The sequence below is a fragment of the Gracilinanus agilis genome, chromosome 1 (assembly GCF_016433145.1).
Source record: "Gracilinanus agilis isolate LMUSP501 chromosome 1, AgileGrace, whole genome shotgun sequence".
Lineage (NCBI taxonomy): Eukaryota > Metazoa > Chordata > Mammalia > Didelphimorphia > Didelphidae > Gracilinanus > Gracilinanus agilis.
The window spans coordinates 136952919-136970941 of NC_058130.1; the positions used below are offsets into that span (position 1 = coordinate 136952919).

The window sequence follows — 18023 nt, forward strand, 5'->3', positions numbered from 1 at the left end:
AGGTTAACTTTGGGGCCTCAGTTTCCTCAGCTGTAAAATGGACTGGACTTGTATGATCTCTGAGATCCCTTCTATCACTAAATCTATGGTCCTAGAGAACTTGGGGGCAGTCAGGTAGCCGGATGGATGGAGTGCTGGGTCTGGAGTCAGGAAGATTCATCTTGGTGAGGTCAAATGTGGTCTTAGACACTTACTAGCTGTGTGACCTCGAGGAAGCCACTTCACCTTGTTTGCCTCAGTTTCCTCATCTGGAAAATGAGCTGGAAAAGGAAATGGCAAACTGCTCCAGTATCTTTGCTAAGAAGATCCCTAATTGGATCAGGAAGAGCCAGACCCAGCTGAAAAGTGACTGGAGGACTTAAAATTTGAGCCATCTTTCAAGGTTCAGCTTAAATGCCATTTCTTCCAGGAAGCCTGGGCCAGTTCATCCCATCAAGGAATGATCTCTCCATCTCAGATTTCCTGAATCACCATTTTTTTACTTCTTTTGTATTTTATGTTTTATTGTCTTTTTTTCCACTCCCCACCCCAATCCCATATCCCTTTAGACTATAGGTCTCTTAAGGACAAGAACTACATCCTATTTTTTCCTCTGCTTCTCTGCACCAAATTCAGGCCTTGACATAGCAGCAATACCTAATAAATACTTGTTGAATTGAAATCTTCCCCATGTGGAAAGCCCTGCACTGCTCTCTGGTTAGTTACATTGCTGGGGAGACAAGAAGAAGAAACTTCATTCTTACAAAACTAATACAAGGTAGGCACCATAACTAACCCCATTTTACAGATAAAGAAACTGAGGTGGAGAGAGTTTAAATGAATTGCTCCTAGTCATAAAAGTATTAAGTGTTTGAGGCTAGATGTGAACCCATGTCTTCCTGACTCCAAATTTAGCACTCCATCCACTGTTTGCTGAGGAAAGAGGCTAGTGGCCCCTTAGCAAGTGCCCTTAGGGGATAGTCCAAGTGATTTGATTTCAATCTCCAAGATCCCATCTGAAGATAGCATCCTTGGAGTCTAGCATGATAGAGTTGTCTAAAATAACTTAAAATACTTTAAGAAGCAAGTATAGTAATTAATAATAGTGAGCATGGCATTGTGGGAAGAGCATTGATTTGGGTTTCAACTCCGCCTCAACTACTTAATACTTGTGTAATCCCAGCAAAGAATTTCCCCTTTCTTTGTCTCAGTTCTCCCATTTGTCAAGTGAAAGATTGGACTAGACAACCCTCAAAGTCTCTTCCAACTCTGACATTCTTTGTTCTAAGGTCCCTTCAAGCTCTACATCCTACAACTATTATGATGGGGCAGCCAGGCCTAGAGTCAGTAAGTCCTGAGTTCAAATATGGCCTCAGACACTTACTAGCTTCTTGGCCTTGGGAAAGTCACTTACACCTGTTCATCTCAGTTTCCATGACTGTAAAATGAACTGGAGAAGGAAATGGCAAACCACTTCAGTATCTTTACCAAGAAAACTTCAAATGGGGTCATCACAAAGAGCTGGATATGACTAACATGACTGAATAACAATAATGCTGTTATGATACCATGAATCCCAAGTGAATGGCTTGGACAATGGTCAAACTCAAATTCTGGAGCTGAGTACTGACTTAGAAAGCTACAAGTGAACATTATCTATGTTTTATTGTATTTTTATTTATCTTGTTAGACATTTCCCAACTTACATTTTGATCTAGTTCAGGCCAGGAATCTGATAACTCTGGTATGGACCCCAGGTACTGTGAGAGTTCAGAGGAGAACAACAACAAGAATGGACTAGAAAAGTTAGGGAAGACTTCCTGGAAGAGGGAGTTAGCAGCTTCCCAAGGCATAATTGTGTCATGAGGCATCCTTCTTCCTAGGACCAAATGATCTGTCCATCTAGGTCCTAGTGATTTATTACATTGCTCCATACATGTATCATTCAGGTGGGCATTTCTATTCTTTCTTGGACTTGACCCTCTGAACTTTTTCACTGGTTTCTTCCAGTTTAATCTTCCAAATCCTTTCTATTATTTAAAGCCTAACTCCTAGAGGAGGCTTTCCTGACTACTTAAGGTCTCACAGCCTTTTCTTCCTCTGGGGTCCTACAGCCTAGGAGGCTGAATTTGATCATTTAGCCCTTGATTGCTGACATTGGCTTACCATCTCATGTGTTAGTACTGACTCCCCTACAGGTATGAACTCTGAGGGCAGGTCCCAGATCTGTTCCCTAGGGCCAGGGTTTAGGGCTACATCTTTGTCTCTTTTCCCTAGACAATGAGATTCTCAGGGCAGGGGTAGGCTGGGAAAAGAGGAGTAGAGATGATTTGGCAGGAATAAGAGAAACTCAGTAAATTCTTGTTCAATTAAATTGAAATTCACAGAACCCCAGAGTTGGAAAGGGACCTCAGCAACCATTGAGTACATTCCATACCTAAACGAAAATCTTCTCTGAAACATAATCAACAAGTGATCATCTGGAAGCGCAAGCACATTAACAGAGGGGACTATTACCTTCCAATGAGTCCCAACTCACTTTTATTTAGCTCTAATTGCTAGGGAGCTTTTTGGTTACACCAAGCATAAATCTGCTTGGAAATTTAGCCAAGTAATAACCTTTTTTTAAAATGAGGATTAATAACCCACTGGGGGAAAAAGCAATTAAGGGTCAAGTGGAAGTAAAAAAAAAATGGCTACAAAGGTTATGTTTTGTTTTCAAGTTGAAAGACACATACAAAATTTCATTTGAATTTAAAATTAAGAACCAGAATGTGAATGTTTATTTCTCAAATAAAATTGGCATTATAAAATCCCTCATTCCATTCTATATTGAGGAACAAGGAAACAGAGGAAGGATAGATATGGGGGAGAGGATAGAGACAAGATAAATAAACAGAAAAATAACCATAGAAAGGGTAAAAGATATACTTAAGAGAAAGAAATAGGACTATTCAGTATCCTTTGAGACATTAGTAACCTACTCTAGTCAACACCCTGTTGTTTATCAGTGTTATCACTTGCTATGGCCATCATATGAAATGCTAACTGCTGCTTATAGCTCTTCATCTCCTCTTTATCCTTAAGACTGCAGAGGTTCTATTTTTGTGTGAGAAAAATATAATACTGTGAAGAGAGCAAAAGGGTGGTTCTGTCATTTTCCAGGCTGAAATGGTTACAGAAACCTCACTGTAGGTTAAATAAAATAAAAACAAAAGAGGGTTGGATCTATCTGACATAGGACAGAGGTTTTCTATCCCTGCCTTCACGAGTTTCTCTATGGGGAGCTAGATCCCTGTGGTCTCCAGTAGGTCCTTGAAATAAGTCCAAGTCTTGTTGGAACTCATGATTTTAATTGCTGAACTTGTCATTGGGCTGGGGAGGGACAGGGTTAGAATAGCACGTTTAATATTAGGGCACATAATCACCACTCATACTTACGATTATTAGCAATATAAAATATATAAAATTATAAAAAGAATGTGCATCCATGACATAATACATGATGTCAACCCAGCCTTCCAGGGTTATAACCTAGAGGAGAGAGGAGAGATGTGAGAGTTACCCAGAGAGCAAATCTAGCCAAGAGAATAAAATTGTCCCTTAGCCTCCTCTTCTCCCATCCAGTTCCCCCTGATATCCCCCATCTGTGATTGCCATATGTCTCCATAGTTTTTAATTTGGGATTTTCTTTCTCTTGTTTGGTCCTATGTTATAGTCAGAAAGAAGAGCCAGCTACATCTATCTCTAGGAGGTAGTTCCTTAAACCTAGGTTGCTCCTACTATATACTACATCATACTTATTGTTGAACTTTTAGTCAGCACCTGCTCCCCCCACCCCCTTTCGCTGAGATCTTTATCACACAAACCCATTTTAATGTCTTTTCCCAATCCAATAACTGATTTCTTGGACCCATGTGCAGAAATTCACATTGATTCTCTTCAATTTCATCTTTTGGGTTTTACATCATTTTTGTAGTCTGAAAACACTTTTCTAGATCCTGATCAGTACTGTATTCTCTTGATAAGCCAAGGATATGGGAACAATGTGGGGGAAGGAGAAGTAGAGAGAGGGGATCCTTACTCTTGCCTTGATACTAATTGAGTTATTGACCTGAGGGATCCCAGGATATGGGGACACAGCCACAGTAGGAAATGTAGCCTCAGTCAGTCCTACTGTTTTTATCCATGAGGCTTTTTGGAATCTTGTAGCTTCAGGAAAATCACAGGGTGGGAAGAGATCTTAGACATCCTGGAATCCAACTCTTTTTACTTGTACAGGAAGCTCCTCTCTTGGCACCCTTGATCATTCCACTCCTGCTTGAACTGCTCCAGTGCTAGAACCCTCAAAGTAGCCTATTTTTTTCTGGAAAGTCAGCCTGGGAAGTTGAAAGAGCAATGCATTTGAATTCCATAAACCTTGGCTCAAATCTCAGCTGACAAAAAGTAGCGTAAGCAAGTTACTTCTTCCTGAGGTTCAATTTCCTGAACTGTACAATCAGAATAATAATACTTGCACTACTTGCTTTAAAGGGCTATTAAGTATGCACTTCTGTAAAGCATAATAGAAATGGAAGCTTTTTTTAACCACTCTGATTTTTAGGAAGTCCTTCTTTAGTTTGAATCAGATTCCATTTCCCTCTACCACTGTTCCATCTAGGCTACCAGAATTGAAGGTTGTATTGCTGCCCAGTACACATGGCCAAACAAGACAGAGTTTTGAGAAAGTGAGCCAAAACGCCCACATTCAGTCTTCTTCTACAAACTCTGTCTTAAAATTTATTCTCATGAAAATCTGAATTTCCCTGATCACAGGTAAGTTATTGAGGCAGAAAAGGGAAAATTGCTTTGGCTACAGATATGATTACTATTGTTAATATTATCATCATCATTGTTGTTGTTAATATTATTCCTAGCAAGAGTGGATACCCTCCCCTTCTCTATTTCAGCATTTTGGGATGATACTGCTCTAGAAAGTCTATGGGCAGGTGCCCAGGTGACTTTTCTTAAGAGAAACAAAGAATGTAAAAGCAGGCAATGCCCTCATTTTATATATGGGATTCCTAAGGCCTGGGGATGTCAAGAAATTTGCCCAATGCCACATATTTTGTAGGTGGCTCAGGTTTTTTTGTGTCTAAATCCAGTGTTCCTCCCACTGCACCATAATGCCTCAGAATTTCTGCAAACTTTGAGTTAAGTGAAAAGTTTAAGAGCTAGAAGAGATTTTTAAGACTAATGAACTGAATCATCCCTCATTTTACAGATGGAGAAACAGAGAAGAAGGTTGACCAAGGTCATTAAGTATTTGAAGTGAGATTTGAACCTGGGTCTTCTTGACTCCAAGTATACTGATATGGATTCTATGAATAAAGTTACAATATAAAAGTTCTCCCTAGGTTCCCTGAGGAATGGCTAAGAAAGCGAAACCTCTACTTAAAACTTTTTTTTAAAACTCTTATCTTCTGTTTTAGAATAAATACTGTGTGTTGATTACAAAGCAGAAGAGTGTTAAGGGCTAAGCAATGGAGGTTAAATGACTTGCCCGGGGTCACACATCTAGGCAGTCTGAGCCCAGATTTGGACCCAGGACTTCCCATCTTTAGGCCTGACTCTCATCCACTGAGCCACTTCCCTGGCCTGCCATAAAATCTCTTTATATGGCTCTCAGGAGAGCTTCTCATAGGCATAGATATGAACTGCCACAGACACAGCCTCCCTAACCTTTTCCCAAGTCAGCCACATTCTTCTCAGACATACTACATCACAGCCTCTTTCCTTCCTTTCAGGTCTCAGCATGAATATTTTTGTTTTTTGGTTCACATGGGCAGCTGCTCTGTGGTCCTTGGAAAACTCATAATCCCATATCAATTCAGGGCTAGTTTGGAGGATAAGTCCTTTGTCAACCTCCACGATCACTGCTGTGCCAAATAGCCTCAGAATTCACATGTAATAAAAGGCGAGACACTCCTCTCCAAACCTCCCAATTAATTTCTTGGCTTCTTCCTGCATCTGTCTATAGTAAGCTAATGAGTATGCACCATTTGCTATGGGATAAGATGGACCTGGCAACAGAGACATGCCCTTGTCTGCTGCCCAAGATGTACATTATATTCAATGCCACCTTCAAAGTGCCTAGTGACTCATTCCTTCCCTGTCATAGTCACACTTTGTAAGTGACTTGGCATAGGAAGCAGTATGATGTGGTAGGAAGTACATGGTGGATCTGAGCTTAGAAAACCTGGGTTCCAATTATCAATGCCATTAATTAGTTATGTGACCTGGGCTAAGTCCCTTTCTCTCTCTGGCTCCTTACTTTCTTCTTCTGTAAAAAAAAATAGGTTTGCGTTCGATTTCTAAGGTCCCTCTTCTAGTTCTAAAATCCCATTTTCTTTTGAACTCTTAGCTGCTTATGTAGCTTTTTCTGAAGCCATAGGAACTTCGTGAAATCTCTTGGGTGAAATAACAAGATTGGCTCAGGCCAATATTCACTATCATGTATGAAAAGAAGCAATGTGGACTAATGCTGTAGAAGTGGTTTGGAGCCAGATTGTGGAGAGCTGTCAGTATGCCTATATCCTTCCAGGACTTAGAGGTCACCAGCAGTCACCAGTGCCTGCTCTAATTTCTAGCTCAGTTGTCACTGATGCCCAGAAAACCTGAATATGTGCGAAGGAAGATGCATCAGCATATATCCTATACTTTATTCTTTGCCAAAATGAAGTCCTTAGAGAGCATTTAGTCCAACACCTCATTTCAAAGATGAACTATCTCATCTCTCTGGCTCCACAACCCAGAGCCTTTCAAATACCTTCATCTTTCCTCTCTCACTTCTCTGGTCTCCAAGAGGATGATGATGAGGAAGTCTTTTTCTTTGCCAAGATTAGCTCTTCTACTTAGGTCCTTGATTCTATCTTCTTCCATATGCTCTAGGAATTTGATCCATTCTCTCTCTCTCTCTCTCTCTCTCTCTCTCTCTCTCTCTCTCTCTCTCTCTCTCTCTCTCTCTCTCTCTCTCTCCCTCTCTACATTCCTCCCTCTCTCTCTCTCTTTTCCTCACCCCCAGTCTCTCAATTTCTTCTTCCCTCCATCCTTTCTCCCTCTCCTTCCTATTATTCATTATCTGTCCCCCTACTCCAATCATTTCTTCTATATCAGTTCCTTCTCTGATGTCTCCAAACATACTCAGGTCTTGCCTATCTTTAAAAATGACCACAACAAATTGAAGCTACCACCCCTTTCAGCTATTTTCTGATATTTTTCCTCTCTTGCATTGTCAAACAGAGAGGGTGTGGTGTATTTAGTGTCTTCACTTCCCCATCACTCAGTCTTTAACTCTTTCTAATGTGACTTCTAAATCTACCATCCTTGCACTGAAATTTCTCTCTCAATGGTTACCAAAGCTTTCTTCAGTGTTAAGTGTGGTGTCCTTTTCTTAGTCCTCAGCCTCTTTGAGCTCTTTAAGCTTTGGACACCACTTTCTCCTCCCTAAACTTCCATGGGATAGTTCCTGGTTCTCCTTTACTTGGTGTGGCTGCTCCTCAGTCTCCATTGCTGAAGCATTATTCACCTCTGTACCCTTAGACTAGCTATACAACAAAAGTCTTTTGCACCCTTTTCTTCTCTTCATATTCTCTCAGTGATCTCATCTACATCAATGGGTTCAATTATCATCCTTACTCCTGAATCTTTATATTTAGTTCTAATCTCTCCTGAATTTCAGTCCTATGTACTTATCTGCTGAGTTATTCTACATGGACCTCCCATTGGGAATTCAAACTCAAAATGTCCAAAATGGAACTCATTATCTTCTTTCCCCTTAACTTTGCCTGTGGAGGACATCGCTATTCTCCCAGTCATCTAGGTTTATATTTTCTAGCTAGAAGATCTGAGAATCAGGAACAGAATTCTGGGTTCAAATCATGACACTGGCACCTATTAATTGTCTGGCCTTAAACACCTTCTTGTCTCTGGGTAGCAGTTTCCTCATCTATAAAACAAAGAGCTGGAGCAAATGGTATCTAAGATCATTCCTGGCTCTAACTTACTTTTGATGCCAAGTAGAGCATTGTCTCTTTATTCATTCACTCACTGAACATTTTAGGATCATAGACTCAAAGCAGGAAGGGAACTTAAAGGTGGACGTGTGATTTCAATATTGGGAATGTCCAGATAGGGAAACTTTTATGTGAGCCAGCTAGGATGGCCTTGTTCTTTGTTCTTCACACATTAACATTCTGAGTCCAAGCCTGGAATGTTCTCTTTTTCTTTGCCTTAGACTCATAACTTCCCTAGTCCTTCTGAGTCTGAAGTCCTTCAAGACTCAGAACAGGACACCTTCCCTGTTACATCTCTCCAACCCCAACTCCCACTCATCCCAGCTTCCCACAACACTCTGCTAGTCCCTTCTCTCTATGGGATTTCCTTCCATTTATACTGATTATATTATAATTATTTGTATATCGTTTCTCATTAAAATGTGAATTCTTTGAGACTGTTTTTTGTCTTTCACTGTAGCCTTAGTGCTTAGCACAGTGCCTGGAACATAGTAAGCAAGTAATAAATGTCTGTTGACTGACTGACAGAAGAGGCAAACAGCCTTTTGTTTTCTCATAAATCTTCCTGTCTTAAGCTTCAAGGGGATCATCTTATTTCAACAATCAGATTTAGGGGATTATATTTCATGAAAAGTTCAATTCTTTAGCTTGTTATTCAGGGCTTTCTACTATTTGGTTCCAACCTATATATTATGATACATTGTCATCTTTCCCATGTTGACCTTCTTCATCCCTTTTGAGATTTTAAAGTATTGTCATATAATGGAAGGTTCACTGTGCTAGATGGCTGCATGTCTGAGTTTAAGTCCCAGGTCTGGCCCTATTTAACAAGCTTTACCTGCTATCTGCTTTTCCATTGTCTTTGATAAGACAAGTCTGTGGACATACACACAGTGGTTTTGACAAAAGCTGGACTGGTTTGACTAGTGTACAACAGCAATGGAGGGAGTTCAAGACTGGATTAAATGCCATGAGGGATTTGAACTAGTTGATCTTTTCTAGCTTGAAATCTGTAATATTTCTTTTCCTAAACTAGGTATGGTTGGAGTTTCTGAGATACCATGGTATAGGGGAAAGAGAGCAAAAATTTGGATTCCAATCTTAGTCCTGCTAGTTGTTTGATGTGGGACACATTATTGAGTCTGTCCTTGCCTCCGTTTCTTTAGCTGTAAAATGAGGAAGGCTAAATGATGTCTACAGTTTTTTCCAGCTGCAAATCCTATGATTATTATATTATCTAGTATATAGCCCAGATCCCACATCTGTTGCTGACATTCTTATACTAAAGATACATCTTCCCCTTCGTCCACCCTTTAATTTTTTTTCTTCATCATTACAATGACCTTTTTTTTTCAATTTATCGGTCTTCTGAATAACCCTACATGGAATGGTTTGGGAAGTCATACCTGGAAGATAGCGATCCAGGCATAGCCAATGTTGTCAAAGTTGATGGCTCCATTGTGCGGGTTGAGGTCACCAGTCCTGCACACATTGTAGTATTGGTTCCAGTTGATGCAGGAGTTTCGGCCACCACCATCAGGACTTTCCAACGAGCGGCTGTAAGCCTCTAGGCCTAGTGTGCATTCTACCCGTAGCTCCCGGCGGATGGGGATGTGGGAACACTTCTGCATACCATTGTCACGGTGTGAAGAACAAATGAATGGGTTCTCTTCACCTTCTTCTGTTTGGTAATAGGGGTTCAGGAAGGTCAGGTTGTTATTCCTATGGTCAGAGAGAAAACAAGGTTGGGGGAATTGTTAGAAAATATATGATCATTTTAATAACAGTAAGACAGGGGTCGGCAACGTATGGCTCTCAAGCCATTATCTGGCTCTTTTGAGGGCCAGATATGGCTCTTTCTGCAGGAGCCATAAAGTCCATTTTTTTTTCAGGCGCTGTTACAGGAGCGCACTGTGAGCACTGTAGAGCTCTCACGAAATTACATTTTAAAAAATGTGGCATTTATGGCTCTCACGGCCAAAAAGGTTGCTGACCCCTGCAGTAAGAGAATGATAATGATAATGGTAACCCAGACTTGGGAGAGCCTACAATCATTCTGTTGTTTAGGTAGTGATGGAATGTGAAGCCCTTTCTAATCAGATGATTACTCATTAATAATAATTAGGTTATACTAATTATTATATATTAAATATATCATATAAATAAGACATAATTACTATTATATGCAAAATATATAATAAATAATATATAAATAATTAATGATAATAATAATAGAAAAGTAAATGTTCCTTTAGGTGATTTAAGTTTGCAAAGTATCACATATATATGTTTGTATGTGTATACTGTGTAGAAAAAAAATAAAGAATAACGAATACTGCAAATAATTTATAGTGTTTAATAAAGGAGTACTAACCCAGCAAAAACACCTGAACTCCAGCAACCTCCTCTACTCTGGCCAAAGCCTCAGACCAAAAGCCCCTTCCCAGCACCGGATTGGTCCATTTATAGACCAATCCCATGCCAGGACGTAAAAAGAAGGGAACTCTGGGAGAGTAGGGAATGCTGGGGGGTGTAGTCCCCAGCATACAGTTTTTTCAAAACACATATTACATATACACACGCGCATATATATCTATGCATGTGCATATCTACATATTCTCATTCGAGACTCTCATAGCTCTGTAAGGTAGCTATCACCATTTGACAGATGAGGAAATTGAGGCTCACAAAGGAGGAATGACTTGCCGGAACTCATAGGGTTAGCAAGAATATAAAGCAATTTGCGAGCCTTAAACGTGAGTCATTGTGTTATTAATGTGATTATGATGATAAGAATAAAGCCATCGGTAAACATTTATCAAGCACGCGCTATATACTAGATGCTGTGGTTACAAAGACAAAAGGTAGAACAGCCTCTGCTCGCCAAGAACTTACATTTTCATGGTGGAGCCCACTCCTAGCCATGTAGGTAGGGATAAATAGAAACCAAACAGACACAAGGTGATTGGAGGTGTGCACAAGGGGAAGGCACTAGCAACTGAGGGCATCAGGAAAGGCTTCCTATAGGAGGTTGGTATTTGAGAAAAGTATGGAAGAAAACTGAGAATATGAAGAGGCAGAGATGAGGGGAAGGATGATGGCAATGATGGTGATGATGACTACAAGTCCCTTTTATCTGCTGCACAATGCTAATTTCTTGGGTTATACTTCTGATATTTTGCATTCTTCTCTGTCTTTTGCTCCTTATTCCTTTACTTCAACTTGTCCCCCCACTTCTTTCAACTTCGCCACACTGAAAACTTCAATTGAGCCAGTCGGATCTGAGAGATAAGTAATATCAAACAGTACTAGTTTCAGAAAATTCCAACTCATCCATCAAGGTCCAGAGAAGCTGGGACAGGCTTTCTGAGAAAGGAGATTGTCCGGCTGGTGGTCTAGGAAAAACACAAGGAATGACTAGCTGAGCCAAGATCTGAGACAAGAGAATAGAGTTGCCTCTCCCTGGAATCATGGACCCAAATTTGGGAGCTGGGGACAGATCTGGGGCAGGGCCAGACCAGTCAGGTTGAATTCAATCTGGGTAGTGGACCTCCATTTCTGCCCACTGGTGATCACCCCTGGGTTGGCACAAGGGTCCATGGTGGCCCTGACATTGCCTCTTGTTTGTGATTTTAGGTCAGAAATCACCAATATCATCATTAATGAGCATTTATTAATCACTTACTATGTTTTAGATATAGGGTGAAGTGCTGGAGTTATAAAGAAAGGCAAAAGTGCAATAAGGTTCCTTAGGAGGGAACCTTAGAAAGCTTTTCTTAGGCAGGGTGCATGAACATCAGATGGCAGAATTCTGTCCCTCCAAGGAACAGAGATGTCTCAGGGGAGCATTAGAGAAGGCTACACCAGGCTCTAGGTTTAGGACCCCTCCCCACTTAGGTCCCCATTCACTAGGAAGATCCCCTTTGCAGAGAAAGCTCATTAATTTATCTCCACAGACACTCTAGCTATTGCACAAAATCAGATTAAGGCTTATGTTTCAGCATTGTTCCTATATCCTGGCATTACTAAGTGACTATGCTTGTTTGAGGTTTAAAACATGCACACACCACACATCATTAAACACCTTCCAGGGCCAGATGAGGAGAACACGTTACTAGGTTACGGCCTCCAAGTGGCAGCCCACCAGCCTCCCCCACAGCCTTCAGGTGACCTATATTTCTTCCCTGGAGATGGAAGAGCTGAGCAGATATGGGGTTGGCCATCCATTTTGCTACCAGCCTTTACAATAGCGAATTGGCAAAACAGGTAGAAATACTTCAAATATATCCCTTCCCCCAAACTCCATCTGTGCACCTCAACATAGACACAAGGTGGGGATGGAAGCTTAAATTTGGTGCCTTTCATCACTATAGAGCAGCTGTGCTCACTGTTGGGATGTTAAGGGTAAGCAGGTGGGGGGATGTAGCAGGGTCACACCGGGAAGAGGGAGCACGCTAGGGACAGTGGGGCACAGATGGCCCCTAGATCTCCTTAGTGTTCTCTGGCCCTACCTGTTTCAGACCAAAAACTTGTGACAGAGTGTCCCCCTGTACCGACTGGCTGGGAGCTCACTCACTGATTTTGGCTCAGTCCCTGGATTCTGTGCTCCCCACATTGACTTTTGACTGTGGACTTTCTGTCCCTGAGATCTTGATCTCTGAAGAAGGGCTGGCGAGCTGAATGGAATTCCTTTCATTCCTTTAGTTAAATAGTTGGGCAATGGTGTTTGTGATCATGAACTTTATAGAAAGGGTTTATAGGAAGGGCTTAAATGAAATCCCTGTCCCCAAAATGTAATAATGACAGTATTTGACATTTATATAATATCTGACAGTTTGCAAATAAATGTCTTCAAAACTATACTGTATAGATAATATTGGTATATTCGTAATATTGGATATAGGTGATACTGTGCTCATTGCCTCCATTTTACAGATGAGGAAACTCGGATTGAGAGAATGTAAATTATTCTCCAGTTAAGTTTTGGATGGAGGATATGAATCCAGGCTTCTTGATTCTAAGCTGTGTTCTATACCAGGCTGCCTCTTGTAGTCTGCCTAGTGGAATTATGTTTCATATGGAAAATTCCCTTGACTTCAGATGTGAAGATCCCAAGATCCATAAAACAGGAGTCAGAAGATACTGCAAAGAATAAAACTGTCAATGGTTTTGTGCCACATAGCTATCTCATACAAATCCTCCAGGATTCTTTGTGCCCATGATATCAACAAATCTCAACCTGATGCTCAAGAGTCTTCCAGAGACATATATCACATGAAGAAGCCCAGTCCCACACAGGGAGAGCCCTACAAGAACTCCAGACCTTCTTGGCCAAATGGTTCTGTCATTTAGAGATCTTAATGGATTCTTCTTTCCCTTCTTTCCATGCCAGTTCAGATTCTGGCTCTCGATCTTTCTCAGGAAACATCATGGTGACCCATCTTAGAGCTGTTGCTCATGGATGTTGCTTGCCATCTCTAGAGTTTAGCTGTCTTAGATTCCTTAAGATGGCGGCAAGTGATATGATGGAGGCATGATGAACTTTATGGGCTTTCCTCTAAGCATTTAGCCATCTACATTCAGTAGATGCTATTGAGTTTGAAGGCACAGAACCTGAATATGAATCCCTACCATGTCCTACATGTGGGACCTCAGTGACATACTCAACCACTCTGGTCTTGGGTCCTTATCTGTTCAATTAAGGGGTTTGAATAGAAAGTCTCTACACCCCCTCTTGTTCTTGGTCTATGATGCTACTTGTTCTAAAGAGCAGATTTCAGAATTCCTTTGGTTAATATTTGTATCAGTGAACGTTTTGACTTTTCAGCTAATATTCTTATTATTGATGATTTGTTTGAAGGTATTAACTTGGTAATTTTTTAATTCATTACAACCAATGGAATATGAAAAAATTATAATCAATAATTAATATTCAACAGAATAATAAGCAAATGACAAAACATATTAAAGAATGCATCATAATAAATTAATAATATTATTGCAGTACTTTATATCTGTAATGCCGCACAGATTCTAAAGCACTTCACATATATACCTCATTGACTCCTCAAATACATCACCATGAAAAAGGGAAGTGAAGTATTGTTATTCCCCTTTTACTGAGGAGGAAATAGTCTTAAGTTGATAAGAAGCAGTACAGCTGGGAGTTGAAATCAGGGACTCCAGGTCCCATTCCAGAATGTTGATACAGACATACCTATAGTGTGTGTGTGTGTGTGTGTGTGTGTGTGTGTGTGTGTGTGTGTGTGTGTGTGTGTGGGTGTGTGTGAGTCTGAGATGAATTCAGACAATTTGAGAGTAGGCTAGTTTTTTTTTAATGAAAGTCACCAATTTGAGGGGTAAAAATTGAGCTCAAAAGGAGTAAAAGAAGAGCGAAAGAAAGAGGAAGGGAAGGGAGAGAAAGTAAGAAGGAAGGATGGAGAGAGAGAGCACTATTCACTGATTTTCCCTTGTGACTTATGGTGCAAGTCCTAACCCATATTGTGTATGTTATGGTTTAATGGTTCCTGCTGAATGAAGTTAGAATATTATTGCTAAGAATGACTTCAGAGGGCAAACAGCAACAACAATGACAAATAACAAAAGTTACTATTATTATTATTATTATTATTATTATTATCGCTATTGCCAGGTACCACAACAAGTGCTTTACAAATATTATCTCATTTGATCCTTCAATATCCCTAAGATGTAGGGGCTATTATTATCCCTGTTTTACAGTCAAGAAAATGGAGGCAAGTGACTTGCTCAAGGTCACACAACTGCTCCAATAAAATAAATGCTTTTTACAGGGGTTCTTAAACTTTAGTCTATAAACTTTTCTTTCTTTTTCTTTAAAAAAATTGAATAAATATATTTCAATACAATTGTTTCCCTTTGTAATCCTATGTATTTTGTTTTATGCATTTTAAAACTTTCTGAGGAGTCTATAGGCTTCACTAGACTTCCAAAGTGGAATATGATACAAATTTAGGAATCCTAACATAAATTGAGGTAAATGTAGCATGGTATTGTAGAAAAATCCCCAGACTGTTCACAGAAGTGGACAATTAGGAAACATGGATTCAAGTTCCAACTTTACCATTTATTTGCAATATGTTGTTTAGTTGTTTTCAAACATGTCTGATTTTTTGTGACTCCATTTGGGGTTTCCTTGGTAAAGATACTGGAGTCCTTCTCCAGCTCATCTGACAAATGAGGTATCGAGGCAAGCAGGGTTAAGATGACTTGCTCAGGGTCACACAGTGAGTAATGTCTGAGGTAAGATTTGAACTTGGGAAGAAAAGTCTTGATTCCAGGCCTGGAATAAGGACTTAGCCACTCATTAGCCATAAGACCTTCATTCAGCAAAGGCGCTTTTTTGCTTTTAGACTCTGTTTCCTCCTATGAAAAAAGGAGCCTTATAATTTTTGATGTACCTTTTTCATAGTGTTATCTTGAAGATCCAATGAGATAATGTATGCAAAGTGCTTTGGAAACTGTAAGAAACTACACAAATAAAAGTTATTATTATTACCATGATCAATTTTGTTATAGTATATTGTTTAATATATTATCATGTTCCATTATATTGCTCCATATTTTATTATATTAAATATTAATTTATAATAACTTTTTTATTCCATAGGTTGTAAGAGACAAAAAAATTATCCAGTTGCCATCCTCAATCAGATCATCAATAATATATACACTGAAAAAACCCTTTAAATATAAGGCACATGATTAATAACAACACTAACAGAAGAAACTCTGTAGTTTGGCTTGCTTGAACAAGTATCAGGATCATCGCCTTAGAGCTGGAAAGGACCGTAGAAGTCATCTATTCTAACCCTTTGTCCAATAGATAAGAATATCGAGGGAGAGAGAAACTGGGGGGCTTCCTCAAGGCCACATGGGTAGTAAGTGGCAAAGCTGATATCCAAAGTCCTGCATCTCCAAATTTAGCAGTATCTCCTGGAGGTAGTTGGTTGGAGAACGCTGAAATCCATCATGGCACCACTCTATCAAATATTACTAGTAAATTAAAACCCAGATTAAGTGACATCTATACATATGCATAGTTGTATGTGTCTACACATACACACTAGCAGGTCTAAGACCAGTGATTCCCAAAGTAGGTGCTACCACCCCCTGGTGGGTGCTGCAGTGATCCAGGGGAGCAGAGATGGCCACAGGTGCATTTGGGGGTGGGGATAGTATGTGACAGGGGGCGCTAAGTAATATTTTTTTCTGGAAAGGGGGCGGTAGGCCAAAAAAGTTTGGGAACCACTGTCTTAGACACTAATAGCTGTGTGACTCTGGGCAAGTGACTTAATCCCAATTGCCTAGCCCTTACCACTCTTCTGCCTTGGAACCAATCCTTAGTCTTGATTCTAAGATGGAAGTTAAGGGTTTAAAAAAAAAAGAACTAAGTATACAAAAATTCTATTCAGAGATGAAGATCAATGACTTCTTTGTAACTTGCATTCTTAGGGAGCTGTCTGGGCATCCTGATATTTAAGTGATTTGCTCATTGTCTCATGGCTAGTGTGAGGTGGTAGAACTGGGGTCTTCCTGACTCTAAGGCTGGCCTGGACTTCAATCCTCCCTGCTGTATCCCCACTCAGTTATACCATAATCTCTTCCATTATTTCCTGCAAATGAGTGCTATTTCTCCTAGGCTCTGAGCTCTCCAAGACATGGCCCTCACTTGAGCCTCTTATCTCCTTTTCAGCCCTTCATAGGGCTGGAAATACATGGGGACTCAGTAAATGGTGGTTTACTTGATAAAGTTGAGAAAAGGTTGGGTGGGAAGGGGTGAGGAGAACACTTGAAGTCAAAGCCTGAAAAACTCAGAGGATTAAAAATTAGTTTCCCATCATAATCTGTGATACTGCTTTGACCATATAAGGTAGTCATCTAGCACTTAAGAACCTACTATGTGCCAGATACTATACTTAGTACTTAAGATTAGGAGAAAGGCAAAAATCCAATTCCTGTCCTCAAGGGGCCCAGAGTCTAAGGGGAAAGACAACATATAGACAAGAAATTTATAAGATAAATTGGGGGTAATCTCAGAGGGAAGGCAAGTAAATGAAGGAAGTCTAGGAAAGAAATCTTAAAGATAGTGGAACTTTAGCTGAGACATGATGGAATCCAGGGAAACCAGGAGGATATGAGAAGGGAGAAATTTCAGGAAAAGGAACATTGCTCCGGGTCAGGAGATGGAGGGTTTTGTCAAAAGAACAGCATGGAGGTCACTGTCACTAGAACATAGAGTATTTGGAGGGGAATTAGGTGCAAGAATCAGGTTATGAAGGGCATTAGAAGTCAAGCAGAAGATTTTATGTTTGATCCCAGGGGTATTAGGGAGCCACTGGAATTTATTGTATAGGGGGAGAGGGATGACGCAGTCAGATAAATTTGACAGTTATATCTGCTGAAACCTCCTCATATGAGGGCAGGAATTGGGAAGGAGAAAGTGACTGTGAGCCAGGCACAGAATTCATAAGAAATGATGGACCATGAACGTTCTAGAGGTCTGTAAATGGCAGTCACTAGAATCTTGATTGCATGATAAACAAAGATTGAATGAACCTCAAAGGAGGGGAGGTTGGTGAGTGATGTTGATAGAAGGAGAACCTAGAAGTGGCAATGGGGAACAAAGAATATTCCAACTTCTCCGTTCGTGACCAGTAAGTTAGGGCTGGGGGTGGATAATTCAAAAGTGTAGTCAGTGCTATAAAGGGTGGCCAAGGAATATGTGTCATCATGAGGAAGCCAGGTTTCAGGGAGTACAAGATGAAGGAGGGAGCAAGAAAGGATCGTGTTTAAGATGAAAACAAGTTTGATACCTATGGTGAAGGCATTCCAGAGAATACAGTGGAAGGTCACCAGAAGAAAGGGTATCTTAACTATATACTAGGATTATCTGTGCATTACTAAGGCATTTTGAGTTGTATATAATCTTAGAATGTCAGTCCTGGAATG

The 18023-nt window shown here is 40.2% G+C and overlaps 1 protein-coding gene across 1 annotated transcript in view; it reads right to left on the reverse strand.

Annotated features, from left to right (window-relative positions):
• Positions 1-18023, reverse strand: part of CACNA1H (calcium voltage-gated channel subunit alpha1 H) — a 412463-nt gene that overhangs the window by 96649 nt on the left and 297791 nt on the right. The window contains exons 6-7 of the mRNA XM_044677620.1: positions 9440-9755; positions 3421-3513 (exon numbers count right to left, since the gene is read on the reverse strand). Coding sequence (XP_044533555.1) covers positions 3421-3513; positions 9440-9755 — 409 coding nt within the window. The remainder of the gene's footprint in view (positions 1-3420; positions 3514-9439; positions 9756-18023) is intronic.